Genomic DNA, 18644 nt, shown 5'->3' with positions numbered 1-18644 from the left:
AAGCTCCATTGTCACACAGTAATGTCTACTGCACAATAAGCCACATAATGTAATGCCCCATACACATTATGCCTCACACAGTAATGCCCTCTACATATTACACTGTAATTCCTCTCACACATTATGCCACACAATGATAGAACACAGCGGGGTTCGCAAGGGAGGGAGGGGGACAATGTGTGGGACAGAACACAGAAGGGTTGGAGGGGGTTAGTGATACAGAGACAGAACAAAGGAGGGGTGGGGACGTATAGACAGAACACATAGCAAGACATTAAAAAGTTATATATATTTATATATATATAATTCTCAGTGGGGTAGGTATGCTAATCTGACCACTTGCACCTCTGTGTCTTCCCCCTGCTTAGTCACCTGAACTACTGAGCAGCAACCACTCGCTTAGAATGCTGGATTTCTGTCTCTGGCGCAGTGATGCTGCCTGTCTTTGCCCATAATGCTGTGCGTTTTCTCTTGTGCGGGACAGGAACTCAGCTGCTGATTCTTGGCACTTGATGGTGGCAACGGAGGAGTATGGTGTGTCTGTTTGCAGCAGCAATATGAGAAACTGCTATAATTAATAATATCCCATACCACCCCTTATTTTGGAACTGTCCCATGTCCCGCGGTGGGGGGCAGTTGCTTAGCAGAGCAACGTGGAAAAGACGCTGTGCGCATGTGCACAACGTCTATTCTTGGCAGGCAGGGGTACGGCCAGCAGCTCAGTCACACCCCTTTTGGATAGGAAATGCCCCCTAACCCTTCTCCAAAGTCGAGAGGTATGATATCGTCCATGGATAGTAAGTCATACTTGCCGACTTTTGAGCTTCCCTCTCCGGGAGAGGGCAGCCAGCTCTGTTAGGCAGGGGGGCGGGGCCATATCCAGGAGTGAAAAAGAGGCGGTTCAGTGGTGAGGCCACACAGATGCTGCCCTGTTGGTGGGCGTGCCTACAGCGTCGCGTCATTTTAGCCCTGCCCCCCGCTGTGCAATGCCGGCATTTCAGGCATTGCACTGCAGGGGGCAGGGCTAAAATGCCGCGATCACAGCATTTTACCCGCGGACCCCCTCCCCCCCCGAGTAGGGTTACCACCTTTTTGTTGAGAGATTCCCGGACATTGGCCCGCCCCTTGACACACCCACTGCCCCGCCCATGTCCCGCCCCAGCTCCGCCCTTTGGCCCCCTTATGTTGAATTTTTTTAAACCTTTGCTTCAATTTCATTCTTGATTTTGCATACCATAATGCCAGTTACATGTTACATCATACACAGTAATACCCATTACCTGTTATGCCCCACACCGTGATGCCCATTACATGTTACGACATACACCGCAATGCCCATTACACGATATGCTAGGACTGTAAAGGTTTTTTGTAAAGCAGGCATAATACAGACAGTGTGCGCCGTAGGCAAAAAAATTCAACATAACGCCGATTACACGTCACACACCCATTACATAATGTACAAAATGGCATAGTATACCACATGCCATAATGCCCATTACATCTTATGCCACACAGCGTGATGCCCATTACACATTATGCTTATTACTTGTTATGCCAGGACTCAATTTTTTTCTAAGATAGGGACAACACAGACACCGTAATGCTGATTACACATCACACACCCATTACATAGTATACCACATGCCATAATGCCCATTACATGTTATGCCATACACCTAAATGCCCATTACACGTTATGCCAGGACTCAACAAATTTTTTGTAATGGAGGGACAAACAGTGCACGCCGAAGGCGTGCGCTAAAAAAAATTCACCGTAATGCTGATTACATGGCACACACCCATTACATAGTATACCACATGCCATAATGCCCATTACACATTATCCCAAACACCGCAATGCCCATTACACATTATTCCAAACACTGTAATGCCCATCATTCCACACACTGTGATGCCCATTACACACACCACACATCCTAATGCCTATTATATATATTATGCCATATAAGTGCCACTTACATACATGTTAATTGTTAGTGGTTTAATGCGTGATGACAGGGCCTTCATGCCCGATGCCACTAGGTAGTGCAAATGCATGTTGCCAAAGGGGGGGGGGGGGTGCAAATGCCCATTGCCAAGGGGGAGAATAAATACCTATTACCCTTATTACCAAGGGGGTGTGTATTCCAGGTCTGGGCTGGATGGATCGGTCACATCAGTGGAGTGGCGTAACTAGAAATTTTGCGTCCCCCTGGCAAAAAATGTTTTGCACCCCCTCCCATCACTCCAATCCATCACTATTTCCCCTTTACCCCTCCTATCACAATTATCCCTCCTCCTCCCATCAAAGTTATCCCTCCTGTTCCCTCACTTAACACATATATATATATAATCCTAGAAGTTTCAGAGTCAGACCTGGGGTGGCAGGCAGGCAGGCTCCAGGTGCAGCTGTCCGGATTCTGGACACACACAAGTGCAAGTGTGCACGTGAATCTTTAGTTTCACTTTCAGCTCAGACTGTGGCAGCCTTTATAATCAACCTAAAGCCTCACTATAATATACCTTACTGTGAGGATTTAGGTTGATTGTAAAGCCTGCCACAGTCTATAAAACTAGCGAAGTGTCTGTGGCAGGCAGGACCGAGGGCGAGAAGCATTATGCTCACCTCGTCTCAGCAGGGAGAATTCCTCCTTGCTTCCTATACCCTGCTGAGGCTAGCACCGCCAAGGACCGAGTCCTGGCATTCTCCTCCTGCATTTACACAGGTACTGCTGCTGCATCACAGGGTCCGACAGCCCAGGGAGACGGGGGTCCCTCCAGGGTATAGGAAGTCCCGGCGGGGTCCCTCCAGCGCATGGAAATTAAGCGGAGACACCTCCGGTTACTTCCTATGCGCTGGAGGGACCCCGCCGGCGACTTCTCATACCCTGGAGGGACCCCCTGTCTGCCTGTGCTGACGGACACTGATGACACAGAGCTGTCTCTCCCTCCACCCCTCGCTAACCCCGTAGATTCGGACAGTGCTGCAGCTGCTGCTGCCAGGGCCACCTGAATCCCGGACATTGTATAGTCCGGGACAGCCACCCGTCCGGACTCCGGACGCCGGCCTGAAATACCGGACTGTCCGGAGTAATCCCGGACGGGTGGTAACCCTACCCCCGAGGGACACATCGCGGGAGCTGGGGGGGATATTCGGGAGGATTGCCACCCTTTCCGGGGGGCCGGGAGGGGGACCCGATTTCCGGGACCCTCTCGGCCATTCCGGGAGGGTAGGCAACCCTGTAGTAAGCGTACATGCTGAACGATGTTGGTAAACTTTATCGTTCAGTTAACACCATGACATGCTGGGCGTTGGCGATATAGCCAAATTGACTTATATGTTTAAGGTCCTCAGAAGCAAATTATTAAAATGAATAGTAAGGCATGCTTTAATAGTGAAAGAAAGAAAGTGATATAGATTTATTTGTATTTAACCTACAAGTTCAAATGCTAGCACACCCTAGAAAAAAGTTTCAACCAAGTAATTTACAAATATAAAAAAAAAAAACAGTTTAGAATTAGAAAACTGGTGAAATGTTATGTGTGTGAGAGCACAGCCAGGTGTGACTGGGAGGCACACAGGAGAATGGGAAGAGGCGCAGCTACTGGAAATTGTGTCCAGGGGTTGCAGGAGAGAAAAGCTCATAGGGAAGTTGCCTTGTGTGAGTGACATAAGCTCACACGTGCACAATACACACTGCTGCTCAGCTTCTTACCTACACATTGAGTAAGAAAACTCTCTCTCCCTGTCATAAACTGCACTTTCTCAAATTCTTTCAGGTGCCCGGCTAGCTCAGTCGGTAGAGCATGAGACTCTTAATCTCAGGGTCGTGGGTTCGAGCCCCACGTTGGGCGACAGTTTTTTTTTTCTTGCTTCTATTCTTTTCCTCCACTATATAAAATATAATCTTGGATCAGCATTACATGTTCTATTGATGAGACAATAAAAGTATTATGCCCCATTTTTCTTTTCTAGAGACGTGCTTGCTAGATGCTTCTCACCCAGCTAAACAGGAACCCGGTGAGGGTGGGGGTAGCACTCTTCATATTATTCAGATTTAGAAAAAAACGCTTATTATAGTACAGAATGTTTTACTTATTTTTATTTAATAAGAAGCACCCCAAACGCATTTTTCCTCACGCAGGGTGGAGGAGATTACTGAAATGGCGGGCATGACAGAGAACTACAACTCCCATCATCCCCCGCGGTTGGTGTGTGTTTACTGGGCATGCGCAGAGGGCGAGCAGAAGAAGGGCAGCGGAGACGCGCATGCGCGAACGGCGCCGTGACGTGCGGGCCCGCGCGGTGTGTAGATGCGGCGGATCCGTCCACGGGAGCCGCGGACGTTATAAATGGCGCCGAAGCAGGACCCAAGGCCCAAGTTTCAAGAGGGTAAGCCGGGACGCAAAAATGTCACCTACCCTGGGGCAGACGTGGGGGCGCTAGAGCTCACTGGCAAAGGGGGAGCGTCCGTGCACACAGCAGCAGCATCAGCCAGCCGCCCATAAAGGGGCAGTGCTCCCGGGCTCCCCGCGCTTCATAGGTGGGGGGCGGCAGCAGCAGCGTGCGGTGGCGGTGGCGCCCGGTGCTCTCATGGTGAGGAGGATTACTGTCCCTTTTCTGCATGGTTAGCCTGGGCCTGCTTAATACTGTGAGACCTCTGTGCCATAGAGATTCCGACACTCGCTTACCAAGGCTTCCTAACTAATAATGCATTTTAAGCCCGTTGTGCTCAAACTTGGCTATCCTTAAGACACGGAATGCTAGGTTGCCTCGAGGAACGAGTCCGGGGTCCTTATACTATGTGTTTCTCTGTGGGGTTTGGTAATAAGATGAGGTAACGGGAGTGATGTACTGTGCAAGGCCAGCAGCATGGCTGCACAGTGTCGCAGTGATTGCATTGCTGTAATGTTTCTCCTCAGTGTGTAGCTGGCATAGCACAATAAGACAATAGACCTTCATCCGCTCCTTGTTCCCAGGCTTTTCATGTATGGTCCTTATCCTGTGTGGAGGCAGTGCATGGGCTGTCCACCTCAGTCCCTCAGGGCAAAATGACTTGCCAGTGTTTTGAGATTTGTCATAAAAAGAAAACAGAACCAAACAGAATGCATTTTTTTTCATTCGATTAATGATGCTGTGTATAATTTAGCAATATGTTTAGGTATGTTTTGACCTGAAATCCTGGCATGTCAGTAGCCACGAGGACTGTTGGACAGCCACCTCTACAGGATAAACTCGCCTGGGACAACTTGTGGATTCTATTATGTGCTACTTGGAAGAGAGAAGGGAAAATAGGTATGATGGAAACTGCACCTATATGAAGGTATTTAATGTGGCACAAACACTTCAAATGTGAGATCTGTTTCTATTTTATTAATCATATATTAAAGCCGCAATCCCCACATAGGTACATTTTTATATATATCTCTTTTTTTTATCACTTTTATTTTTTAAATTTTTCTTTTTCGTAGCTACAAGTTTCTCATTTTTTTATTTGTGGATTATAAAGTATTCTAGAGACACATTGCCAATCGGGATAAGTTATGGGTGATGTGACCCAAAACACCACTGCAATGCCTGTCTGCGCACATATATGCTACTTTATACCTATTTCGTACTTAAGGCCCCCATACACTACTCGATGTGGGCCTGATTTCACCCACTTCTGGTGGATCTGGCCCAGAAATTGGGTGAAATTGCCCAAATTGCGTAGTGTTTGACGTCCGATCTGATGCGCGGTCCCGTGCGCATCGACGGTCTGCACATAAGATAAATCTTATATGCAGCCATCAATGAGGCAGGGTTCGGTCTGGAGGAGCGGCAGAAGTAGCGGCAGACGGGGGACAGCAGAGCAGAGTCTGGGGGCGCGGCAAGAGAATAGAAAAAAATCCTATTCAAAAGATTGAGAGGCTGCTGATTGGCCGAGAGCTCAGCCAATCAGCGGCCGCCCAGTCTTTTTAATAGGATTTTTTCTATTCTCCCGCTTGCTGCTACCCTGGACCCTGCACTCAGTTCCCCGCGGTGAGTGGGAGAATAGAAAAATCATATTCAAACGATTGGGAGGCTGCTGATTCAATCAGTGGCCGCCCAGTCTTTTGAATAGGATTTTTTAATGTTCTCCCGCAGCTCGTCGCGGGGACCGGACTCTGCTCTCTGGTCCCCGCTCCCCGTCTGCCTCTACCCCGGACCCTGCCCGCTACCCCACCTGCAGCTCCCCCGGACTCTGCTCTCCTGCAGCTTCCCCGGGTTAACGTGATTAAATCGCATCCAATTTATCACATGTAAAAAATGGCACATCAAGTGTTAAATCTTATCAAGCTCTCCCATGGAGCTGCCGGGGGAGCTCAGGGCCAATGTATGGGGGCCCTTAGAAACAAAAGACCAGGTTGTTGCACATGCAGCAACCTGGGATTTTGGTATATGTGAATGGAAATGACCCTGCTCTTACCAGGGTTGGGCTGCAACGTGGGAATTTGTCAGCTTGCCGGACCTGGAAAACTTCTGGGTAACATGCACCTCTTTGAGGTGGGAGGAAAAAATAGTTCTGGCCTGTGACATAAAGTTCCTGAATTTCAATTTGTGGATACAATGTTTCCTTGGTATGCAGTCATTAGGTCGACCAATGAAGGTCTACACATGAAAAAGGACGACAGGGGCATTAGGTTGACAGTGGGTTTTTCACATGTTTTTTTTTTTTAACCAACATGTGCTGACAGACTGAGGGAGAATATAATAGTGTGCCAAGCGTAGCGGGGCACCAAGCCCGAAGCATGCCGAGCGTAGCGACCCATGCGAGGGGATGCAGTGAACTTTTTCCGTACCCAACTGTGTCGACATTTCGGACCCAAAGAACCTGTGACCTTTTGACAGTCGACCTAAAGCCATGTCAACCTTTTTTAGTGGTCGAACTACTGTCGACCTAATGACCCACACCCGTTTACTTGAATTGCCTTCGCCACATGTTATACAAAGGCAGAGGTGGGAAGTGGTTACCATAGTAGTCATGACCCCGGGCAGAATTCTAGATCACTAGATACCAGACTGTAAAAGAAAAACATAACCGTAAAAGTGCGCATACACTGAGCAATTTGCAGCTCCGGTGAAATGCTCGCAGGTAAATTATATATCACATACACACTGAATATATAATATAATTCATTGATGTCACAGGATCCCTCTGAGCGTGCAGTCATTTGTTGAGTCAAATTGACGTGCTTGCACAGGTGATGGGGGGGGGGGGTCTGCTGGAGTGCATATTCACAGCATATACACTAGGCAATATTGGTGTCAAAATGAGCAATATCATTTAAAATATATCACATTGTACACACACCTTTAGAACGTAATTTATAAATGGCTTGCCATTATCCTTGAAATCTGTTTTAGGGCTCTTCAATGACCAGATCGCTAAACTATCCTACACTCACCATTTATTTCTAGCTGTTTTTAGTGGATATTTTGCACATCTCACAATGTTGGCACTCAAAGGGTTAATCAGAAACAACCCATGTGTACAGAATATAGTCATAGCACATCATTTAGCAATTCCTACTGTCAGATGGGCGGACTTTTAGCGGAAAGCACAATGGTCATTTTGTATACTATGCCCTTGGAAAAGGTTACTGTGACGTAGTACCCTGTAGAAGACAATGGCTTGCACATACATGCTTAGCTGTAGTAATCTATTATGAAGATTTTTATTCATATTTTATTTTTGCAGTATATAAGGCTGTAATCTGTAGTTCTATTGACTGCATTTTCTAATTTGTATAGCTACTGTATACTTTGTCAGTTTTTGTACTGTATGTACACCGGTAGGATTTATGCAATGAAAACGCTACATGTCATTGGGTATAGGCTCTTTTCAGCTGCGTATGGGTGTCTTCTTCCTAATTTATTTTGGTACAGTGGTACATGTATAGGACACGTAGGGATAAATAGTCCCCTCCCCTTAGAGTGCATGGTTGCTTCTACACCACTGGATATAAGCCTGTATCTTGCCCAGGTCTGTTACGACGGTTACTGGTTTGCTGACTAGTAGTTCTCAAAGCAAACCGTAATGATGTTCTGTTTGTACCAGAGACTGAGAGACCACTGTACATGTTATCCTGTCATTGACACTAGTCCTATGGAAGGCAGATGTTATGTTAATGCAGGCCTCACATTCCAAGCTAACTTCCTGGGATGTACCTTAAAGAGCTTTTGCAATGAATAGATTGTTTGATTGATTTACATCGTACTTCTCAACTCTTGTAGCTACCCTGTGAGACTGAATGTTCCTGATTTCTTTTGTTTCCTCACAGGTTAGGCTCTTCCCCTGCCTTTGATGGACATTTACGCCATTGCAAGGTTTTATTTTTAGTAAGGAGACTCCAGAGTTTTCACTGCTTGAGTTGAGAAGTATGTTGATTTATTTATTAAAGATAACATCTAAGGGGGTGTAAGACAGAGGGTAGTGGGGTGGTATTATTTGGTCCATAAATAAAAATGATTGATTCGGATTAAAGTTCCCCACTGGTTACTGGACACTATCTAAGAGCAGTCTTGATGTAATTTAAAATAAATACTAATCAAAATATTTGCAATGTCTGCTGTATTAGATCCACCGTAACCCAGCATTGTAGCCCCACCTCGCCAGTCTCTTGCTGCTGCAGTAAATATTAATGTCTCCTCTAGTGTGTGGTTCTATTTCCCCACTTGTTATGTAATCTACTATACTAGAGTAATAGACAATGATGTGCATCTGCTTAGTACACACACACTTGTGTTCACAGTGCTAAATTTGTTCCATCCCTTTGGGTCACAGATGCTATTGTGTATATGTTTACTTTCCTTTGTCTAATTGAGGACCTGTTTTGCTCATGCATGGATATTTTGGAGGTTGGCAAATACTGTAACTAACCTATAATTATGTGTTACAGTGCTAAAGGTTTGGCTACAAACCCTGCCCTATGCGTGTATGACATGCTGCTTATGTGTGTGTGTGGTTTCGGTCTTCCTTGATTTTGATCATTCATCTTACAGGTGAACGCGTCTTGTGTTTTCATGGGCCTCTCCTGTATGAAGCAAAGGTATGTCTTTTTTTTTTTTTTTTTTTTCTCCTTGGTTCCAGGATATTGTTCTCATGAAAATAAATGCTCCCGTCTTTTTTTTTTTTTTTTCCTCCTGATTCTCATCATAACATTTGTTACTTACGATGGTCTGCAAATTAGGCGCCTGGTCCCAATCAATTTTCAAGATTTAAAAGACCCCCTTTCTTAAAAAAAAAAAAAAAAGACTAATCTGTTCAGAAGGGACAGGAAGTTTAAAGTAGCCTAGCATTATTTTGAAGGTAACTGTTTTAATGTAGTAATAAAAGTGTGTGTGTGTTGGGGATACATAAGAATGTCTGGGTGGTTAGGATGCCAGCATTCAGAATACTGATGGAACGACAATTTAATACTCCCACTAATCCCATGGGAAGTGCATTAAACAATAAAAATGCATTACAGAACTTCAGCAAGTTACTGTTAAGTCAGCAGACTGCACTTGCACAGCACCATTGTGCAGGCACATTATGATGCAAGGAGTCTGAATTAACAGTCAATTCAACAGATTTCTCAAACTCCTTGGATCAATGAGAGATTACAGAAGTGTTTAGTCTGACAATCGGCAACATGGAGTAGCGACTCGCTTTGTGGTCTAGATCTGCAGTTTGAGAACCGCTGCTCTAGGCGATATATATATTCTGATACATTATGCGGCTGCCAGCTTGTGCGTACACCTAATTTGTCTGTGACTTATGTCCTTAACATCTGGATGCATGTACGGGTGTGCTTGCTGTGGATTACGCATAGTAGGTATTTGGTGGATGTCCCAACCAACACATTGAGAGGAAGACTGCATGATGGTGATAATCAAATCTGTGGCAAGGGAAATAGGGTTGATCGAAATATGTAGCGGGGAGAGATTATTAAATACAGTGTCCGACGTGTAAAAGGTAGACGCATGAAAAAGTCGACATGATTTAAAATTTTCTGCGTGTCAATGACATGTCATGGACCGCTAGTAATACCCTTTTCACACTACACAAATAACACAGGTCTGCATGCTGTGTGAAAGAGCAATTTCAAATAGCCTGGGTCTGGCAATCCAACCGGGAATAAAAACAGAGGTGTTGCTGGGCATTATGAATGGGTAACCCTGGTCAAGTGACCCAGTTCGTGTTCACTTCTATGGAGGAGGCAGCAGCGTCACATCCGTGGTGCCTCCTCCCCGCCAGACATTCGACCCCCGCTCCCGGATGACATCGGCGACCTGGTGATAAGCCTGGTTCCAGGCTGCCTAAATATCTGCATTGTTGTGATCAGAGAGCTATTGAAGGAATCCCAGTGCTGTCCTCTCTGCTCAGGGGCATGATACCTAGCGTAGATTCCGATTGCCATCAAAGCAATTCTAAGGCTGTGAGGAAAGCAGTCAGGACCTGTGCAAATTTTCAGAGCGTCAATCACAAAATGAGGTTTGGGCCACCTGCATGACTACTGCTGGATGCGATAGTATAGCAGTGTTGAGTGGGCAGAGCAGAACCATGAAATCAAACTCCTTACTGGCCATTGTGTCTGCATATCTGGTCCCCAGCTATAACATTTTTTGCTTGTTGCCATGGAGACCTGCCGTTCATGGTTTAAACCCTGCGTTATGTTAATTATATGCACAGTCACTCTCCCTATGCATCCAAATTGACAGTGTATTATATATTGTGGTGCCGCTCATGGTGAAAGTAAACCATGCAGAGCAGGGAGGATGGAGATCACCGTACCTGGACATTTCCTATACTCAGGATAATTTGTTTGCAGTTACATAATTAGTCAAGAATGTTAATCTGTACATTGGTTTTCTTCAGGTAAAGTGCTTTGGTTTGCAGTAACCTTGATGGAACCATGAAAAGGCTACGCACATGTTAAAGAATCTAGATATAAATCTATGCAATTGTTGCTGATCAGCCACATGCAGGATTTGTTTTAAGTATCGGCAGGGATGGCTGTTTTAAACCAAATGTTGTTGTTGTTTTTTTTTTATTATTTTTGATATGCAGTATATATTTATCTTGTTTTTTCTATTTTTATTTTTTTTTATGCTTTGGCTAGAGGCACAACAGCAGGACTTAAAAGAAAAAAAGCCTATTGTAAATGGAATCATTCTTATTCCAAGTTCTTGTTGCTTGCAGTCTTCATTTTAGTAAGCTGAACCAATGCAGTAAATCAGACAAAAAAGATATAGGGGCCAATTTACCAGGGACCTGATATGATGCTGCCTGATGATAATACAAATGGAGCCATGCTGCCAGCTCACCATGACGATGTTTCTGGCAGGGGCGCGCATGCTTCAGGGAGACAGGCTGCAGGGCTTCTGGGAGAATGGGGCACACGCCCTTCTTGGCGGATGGTGATGGCATTGCCAGGAGCAGCTCTGAGCGGCTCCATCTGTACATCGGGCAGCATTGCATCCCCCATAGAAACCTATGGGGGCTCCATGCAGGGATAGGAGATTGCTGCTTAGGTCCCTCCAAGATACATGCAGGGATACTTGATATTTGCAGCTAACCCCCGAAAAATGTTCTTTGGTGGAATTACCTGCAAATATTTAATAGTAAATGTGCCCCATAGGGAGGGGAATCAGCTGGTATATCTGCCTAGCATCAAGCTTCTCCACCAATATTTCCATAGGACATGGGTGAACACGAATACATTAAACAGGCAATACACCGAGAAACAACTCATGGTTTAGGGCCAGATGCACTAAGCTTCATAAGTGATTAAAATAGAGTGATAAACAACCAACCAATCAATCAGCTCCTGCCTGACCTTTTTCAAACACAGTCTGCGACATGGAAGGTAGGAGCTGGTTGTTTAGCGCACTCTATATTATCACTTTGTTTACTTCAATGTAAAACCTTTTCACACATATCCAGTGCTAATGCTTGGCTCCTTCAAATAAATTATCAAAGCCTAATCACTTTAACTGTTTAAGGTTTTTAACGCATAGCAATGTTTCAGTGTTATAACGCACAGGATAATTTGATTGACTTAAACCTTTTTTTTGTGTGTGTGTGTGAGCTTATTTATTTCTAATCCCCCCCCCCCCCTTGTGTTAATACTTGTATTTTTACTCCAGTACTTGACATTCTTAAAATGTACATACTATACAAATTATAATGCTTCCAACTATGATTAGGAAGGAGCAAGATGTAACAGAAGCACACTACCAAGCAAGTCATTCTTCAAAACACCATAGTTATCACTGGTAAACCTGTTCCATGAATGCGTTCCCTCACTTAATGGGTAGATTTATTAAGCTTGTAAGTGATAAAGAGTCTGGTTTTTATCACCGGCCAATCAGCTCCTACCTGTCATTTTTCAAACCAAGCCTGTAACTTCAGTTAGGAGCTGATTGGCCGGTGATAAAAAACAGACACTTTATCACTTCACCGAGCTTAATAAATCTACCCCTTAATCCCTAAAGCTTGCATCAGGGGTCATAAACAGGCAAGCTTCCTAAAGCTACCTGCCCACATTTAGGGCATGTTGTAATTTGGCTACTGGCATATTGAAGCATCCTGGATTGTGTAATGTAGTCGTTCCCATCCTGGGGTACTCAGACCTTCGGGGTACATGCAAATGGCGGAAGTAGTAGTAGTCTACCAGTGATTGCAGAAGTCATAATTGCCATGTCGCATCAATTCCGGTTCCTCATGCTTTTACCTGACAACCAATCCACTGTGAGTTACCTGCGCTGCCCTCAGACATCAGCGATCATCTGCCCCATACTGACACAGTTGGAGGAAACAGCAGCATTAATACTAGTACAGGCGATGGCGGGAACCCAAGAGAAAGTACCAACCAATGGCCAGCCACAGAGGGACCATATTCCCAACTGCACACGACTCCTCTGCTACTCCTTAATGCATGCATGTGCAAACTATGCCCTCCAGCTGTTGTGAAACTATAAGTCTCATCATGCCTTGCCCGCAGTTTTTCTATTAGGTATTGCTAAAACTATTGCAAGGCATGCTGGAATGTGTAGTTTCACAACAGCTGGAAGTCCACAGTTTGGACATGCCTGCCTTAACCCCTTCAGTGGCAATCCCGAGAATTTTCCGGGCTGTGCCTCAGTGCCCAGTCTGGCAAGCCTGGAAAATCCTCGGGATTGCCAAATTTACAGCCGGACAGCGCTGCTTAGTTCAATCACTGAACTCAGGCAGCTTCAGCGCTGCGCGGCTCCCTCCCCTCTGCGGTGCTACCTCCTCCTCCCCCCACTCCCCTCCGGATTTTGTATTGAAGTCCCCGGCACCGGCTTATGACAAGCCGGCTGCCGGGGACAGGTATGCAGTGTGGGGGCGCAGGTCCGGCCAGCCGCTGATTGACGGTGCAGTGGCACTACCCGGACCCAGGGAGGCAGTGGTGGTTTTTTTTAAGCGAGTGCGCCCCATAAAAAAACTCACTCAGTGGGGAGCGCTCCCAAACAAAACACCCACCACTGAAGGGGTTAATATAAGGACACAGACTGACACAGACACTGCTCACTTCCACAGCATTTTTATGTGCTGTGGATATTTAAAATCAAGGGGGGTACTCCTAAACAAAAAGCCTAATTGAGGGGTACGGGAGATAGGTTTTGGAACCGTGGGTATAATATGACCTATGCAAAATCGAAAGCTCAATCTGTAAGAACTGGGCCGACATAGTGGCACACCACGGCATGCCTGTTCCAAAACACGTGGAAAGGATTATAACTTGTACACACCTGGCAGAAAGCTGGGACCTGCCATGTTCACAGGCTTAGTCAAAACCTAGGAATTCCAAATGGAGATGATCCATCTGGATCCCAGGGAGTGGCAGAATAATTAAACCGAACCATCCCTAACACATGTATCCCAGTTGGGAATTGTACAACCCCAGCATGCTGCAACTACAAGTATCCAAAAATCTAATCTAGATACACCAACTTTCCTGCTGAAACAATTTAAGTGTCTGAATAGATGTTTATATTAGCCACCTGTATTTTGTTTGAAGGACGGGAAAATTTGCAACACCTGGAAGAAGTATTGTCCTGTGTGGCAAAACTTGCCCAGCGATTTCTGCTCTTGGTGGTATATAAGCGCCTCCCCTCAAACCTCTTTCAGTTTTCATTAAGTGCTAAAAGGAGCAGGTCTGTACTAAGGGAGCGTTACCAGTTTGGTCTTAAGCTATAGGAGGTGAGACTGGTGTTGGCATGAAGCAGTGGTTCCTCCAGGCTTTTCCTCACCCTAGTGAAAGGGTTGACTGAGTATATGTGCTCAGTGCCTAACCACACAAAAAGGATACCACTGTGAGGCAAGGCATATGGCTGAGCAGAAATGCAGATTCAGCCATAAAGGAGCAGCCCTGGACATGATTGAGTCCAGCAGCCGAGTCAATTTGCTGATGACTATTGCAAAGCTCCTCTCTATATGTGTGTGTGTGTGTGTGTGTGTTCTTTTTTTTTTTTTTTTTTTTTTTCCCTAAAGGAACAATAAGGAAATACTGTTTAAGGTTTGCTGATGTTCCAGACAACATTAAAGAGTCAGCTAGTCAGAACAGACTCTACTTTAAAAGGAGTTGGTCAGACACTCCCTTGTTTCACTTATTGGCAGGCGGGACATTGAAAACCATGCCGAAAAACTGCTGAGGGGGCCGAAAGTGGGCCAGGGTCTCCACTGTCAGGACGTACTTACATGACCCGGGATTAAATAGTCCAGTACCTCTAACATTTGTTCATGTCAGGCTAAATTACCAGTCGGGGGACACGTGCCAAATGTACTGCCTGTAATAAAATGCTGCATTAGATGGCGGAAACCATCTAGCTCGGTGGAAGAGCCAGCCTGGGTTAGATAATTTGCACTGTCTATAGCGTCTGTTATTAGGGAAGAATACTCTAAATCTGTTTTACAGCATAGTGTATCCAAGATGGAATGGGATTCTATACCAGTGGTTCTCAAACTCTGTCCTCAGGACCCCACACAGTTCAAGTCTTCCAGGTCACCTGACAGGTGCAGGTCATTACTCACGGACACATTTTAAAATATCCACTGATGGAAGTAATTATTTTATTCTGTGAGGAGACCTGGAAAACATGCACTCAGTGGGAGGACAGAGTTTGAGAACCTGTGCTCTATACTATTAGACAATCCTTTTCAAGATGGGTCTGGCCCATGGCACCTGGGGAGGATCCATCTTGGGTCAGATATATGGGAAGGACAGCCTGGTAATTAGAAAGTAAGTTATTCTTAAATATGGGGCACTACAGGGCCAGAATCTTGAAAGAAACATTGGGGCAGATGTTGGTGAAGTGATGGTTACAAGGAAATTAGTAAAAAAAAAAAAAATAATAGCACAAGTGATAGAACATGCAGCTATCGGTACACAGTGTAGTGTTTGCCAAACCATCAAAATAACTGGTGCAGTATAAAATTGTGACACATTGGTGCGATCTGTATATATACATGCAGCAAGTAACACCTTTAAGTGACAAACCATTCAGATATCCATAACTTGTATGGCATGAAGTATATTTTCCATCAATGGTAAATCAGGCTTGCCTGAAAAGACGAGATTGAAACACCCCTAGCTCAAAAACTTTGGTTTCACATTAGGGGTAATTAACAAAAAGCCATCATAGTGTAGTATTTAAGGTAAAAAACCATTTAATTTTATACATGAAACGCACAATAGGTAGACGTTAATAAGCACATAAATCAACACTCCAAAATGCAATGCTGCTGCAGTAGCAATGCTCGCCACCCTGAGCCGATGGTGCCCAAAAGGAGCTATAATGAAATCTGCTGGCTTATGGCGCTTAACATTTGAGTTGCACTAGGTTAATGACAAGTGTTTCAGCTAACATGGTAACTGTGCTCAGAGTTCAGCTTCCAAGTCCTTGTCAGCAGGCTATAAATCCAAAGTATCGGTCTGGATCTTCCTGTTTTATGCCCTTCTATTTGGTATTGACCAGTAACAGAACATAAAGGACCATGTGGCAGTGTATAATAACTTTTCTTTAGAAATATCAATAAACCATCCATCTCTCGCAGCTGTTACTTAATTTTTGTAAAGAGTACCAACCTGTACAGGGGCAGGTCACAGACGGTGCTGAATGCAGACTTGGCCAAATGTAAAAGCCACAGTCCAGCGGTCGTTCGGGATGCGGGCCAAACACAGGTATTTTTTAAATGGGCAATCATTTACAAGGCAAAACCATGCCTTGTAAATGATTGCATCCCGCAGGACTCTGAGGCTTTTACATTGGCCCTTTGTCTTGTCCGGACTAGTTATTACACCCACTGGGGGCTTTATATGTCTGTCCCTAGGGGACAGACAGTTGGGTACTCTTTACCTAGAACGGCGCCCGTCGCGGGCATCGCGGGTACATTTATGTGCGTCCGCGACGCGACCGACGCGATGCCCGCGATTTCCCATTGAAACCCATGTTAAACATGGAAATCGTGTCGGTCGCGTCGCGGCCGCACATAAATGTACCCGCGATGCCCGCGACGCGATGCTCCCGATTTCCCATAGGAATCAATGTTAAAAGGCGCGATGGACCCGATTTTACTGTTAAATGGCTCAATCCACCCGATTTGGCCATAGGAATCAATGTTAAATGGGCCACAGAGCCCATTAACCCTTAAATGCCCCCCCAAATTTTTAACGCCACCCCACGATCCACGCCAACCCGAAGCGTGGCGAGCGGCGGCGGTACGCGTCCTCCGACCTTTTCATGCCCTACTATCCACTAGGGCGTGGTGTGAGAATATAATAGTGTGGCGAGCGCAGCGAGCCACCGAGCCCGAAGCGTGGCGAGCGCACGCGGATACCTTCACAGTTATGCGCGTCCCCTCGCGGGCTTCACAGGTGTCCGTGGCGACGCGGACACCTGTGAAGCCCGCGAGGGGACGCGTCTACCTGTGAAGGTATCCGCGTCCCCTCGCGGGGCTCGCTGCGCTCGCCACGCTTCGGGCTCGGTGGCTCGCTGCGCTCGCCACACTATTATATTCTCACACCACGCCCTAGTGGATAGTAGGGCATGAAAAGGTCGGAGGATGCGTACCGCCGCCCCTCGCGGGCTCGCTGCGCTCGCCACGCTTCGGGTTGGCGTGGATCGTGGGGTGGCGTTAAAAATTTGGGGGGCCATTTAAGGGTTAATTTGGCCTATTTGGCCCCAAATCGGGTCCATTGAGGCATTTAATAGTAAAATCGCGGTCAATCTGCCGTTTTAACATTGTTCCCTATGGGAAAATCGCGGGCATCGCGGCCATCCCGATTTACCCGCGATGACCGCGATCACCGCGATTTTTACCCCCGACGCCCGCGATTTCAATCGCGGGCGCCGTTCTAGGTAAAGAGTACCGACAGTTGTATAGATAAATTTCAATTTCAATCCAGGTTCCTTTCAGACAATGATTCTGCAGCACATAAGCCTCTCTACGGCCTCTTTACAAGTCTCCAATAATTTGTAGTCTTGCCAAGAAGCAAAGACCTAGCTGTAGAAAGTCTTATATTGCCTATAAAGAGATCTATGTTGGCCTAGTTTTTCATTTTTCTGCCTACTACTATTACTCCAGGGTGATCTAGAAAAGTATTTACCTCAGAATTGCTGGAGATAAAGGTAATATGCCTGCTCTTTCCGTGCCATCCTTTTTCATATTGTCAAGACTTTGTGGTCCCAATTTTGTCCCCATTTCCCCACATTCTCTAACACAGTGGTTCCCAACCCTAGTCCTCAAGTACCCCCAACAGTGCACATTTTCCAGGTCTCCACACAGAATCACAAGTGACATAATTAGCTCCACCTGTGGATCTTTTAAAATGTCGGTCACTTATGAGTGCACCTGCTGGGTGACCTGGAAAACTCATACGGGTACTTGAGGACCAGGGTTGGGAACCACTGCTCTAAGGCCCCCCATACATTAGCCCGACTCGTCCTAGGGACAAGTCGGACCCGATTTCCCCGGCAGCTCCCCGGGAGGTTTCCATCATGATAAGGCACTTGATGTGCCAAGTTGTGCATATGATAAATCGCCATGCGATTTATCATATAAAACTCCCGGGGAGCTGCAGGGGGAGAGCGGGGTGAGGGACACTGGGGCGCAACAGGGGGGGAGCCGGGCATTGTAGCTGTCAAATAGGCAGCGGGCGGTGGGGGGGCGCTGGAGAGCCGGGCTGGGGACACAGGCAGCAGCGGGCGGGGGTGGACGCCGGTGAACGGAGCTGGCCGGGCGCAGCATGACCGGGGACGGGGAGAACGCTGCAAGAAAAAAAAAAAACATTACAAATGAATTGGAAGCCAGTGATTGGCTGAGAGCTCTCTCAGCCAATTGCTGATTGGCTGAGAGCTCTCTCAGCCAATCACTGGCTTCCAATTCATTTGTAATGGGTTTTTTTTTTCTTGCAGCGTTCTCCCCGTCCCCGGTCATGCTGCGCCCGGCCAGCTCCGTTCACCGGCGTCCACCCCCGCCCGCTGCTGCCTGTGTCCCCAGCCCGGCTCTCCAGCATCGCCCTCCCCAGCGTCTGTCACCGCTGACGCTGCCCGCTCTCCCCCTGCCTGGCTCTGGCGTCCCCCGCCCGGAGGCTGCACATAAGATTTA

At 46.4% G+C, this 18644-nt stretch overlaps 1 protein-coding gene and 1 non-coding gene across 14 annotated transcripts in view; both read left to right on the top strand.

Annotated features, from left to right (window-relative positions):
• The first annotated feature begins 3785 nt into the window (after nt 1–3785).
• Nucleotides 3786–3858, top strand: TRNAK-CUU (transfer RNA lysine (anticodon CUU)). The gene has a single exon. It is a non-coding gene; the product is annotated as a tRNA-Lys (tRNA).
• Nucleotides 3859–4245: 387 nt separating this feature from the next.
• Nucleotides 4246–18644, top strand: part of MORF4L1 (mortality factor 4 like 1) — a 31532-nt gene continuing 17133 nt past the window's right edge. For 2 of the 13 annotated variants that reach the window (XM_083184426.1, XM_083184429.1), the window contains exons 1-3: nt 4248–4396; nt 5166–5299; nt 9029–9075. In XM_083184426.1, coding sequence (XP_083040552.1) covers nt 5191–5299; nt 9029–9075 — 156 coding nt within the window. In that variant the 5' untranslated portion in view covers nt 4248–4396; nt 5166–5190. Of the gene's footprint in view, nt 4397–4419; nt 4601–5165; nt 5328–8307; nt 8405–9028; nt 9076–18644 lie in introns of those variants that run through there. The other 11 variants (XM_083184434.1, XM_083184432.1, XM_083184430.1 and 8 more) reach the window with 7 other exon arrangements.

Source organism: Crinia signifera, chromosome 4 (assembly GCF_055691185.1).
Source record: "Crinia signifera chromosome 4, ASM5569118v1, whole genome shotgun sequence".
In the NCBI taxonomy this organism is placed as follows: Eukaryota; Metazoa; Chordata; class Amphibia; order Anura; family Myobatrachidae; genus Crinia; species Crinia signifera.
The sequence above is the reverse complement of the archived record's forward strand: the minus strand, read 5'-3'. Positions and strand labels throughout refer to the sequence as shown.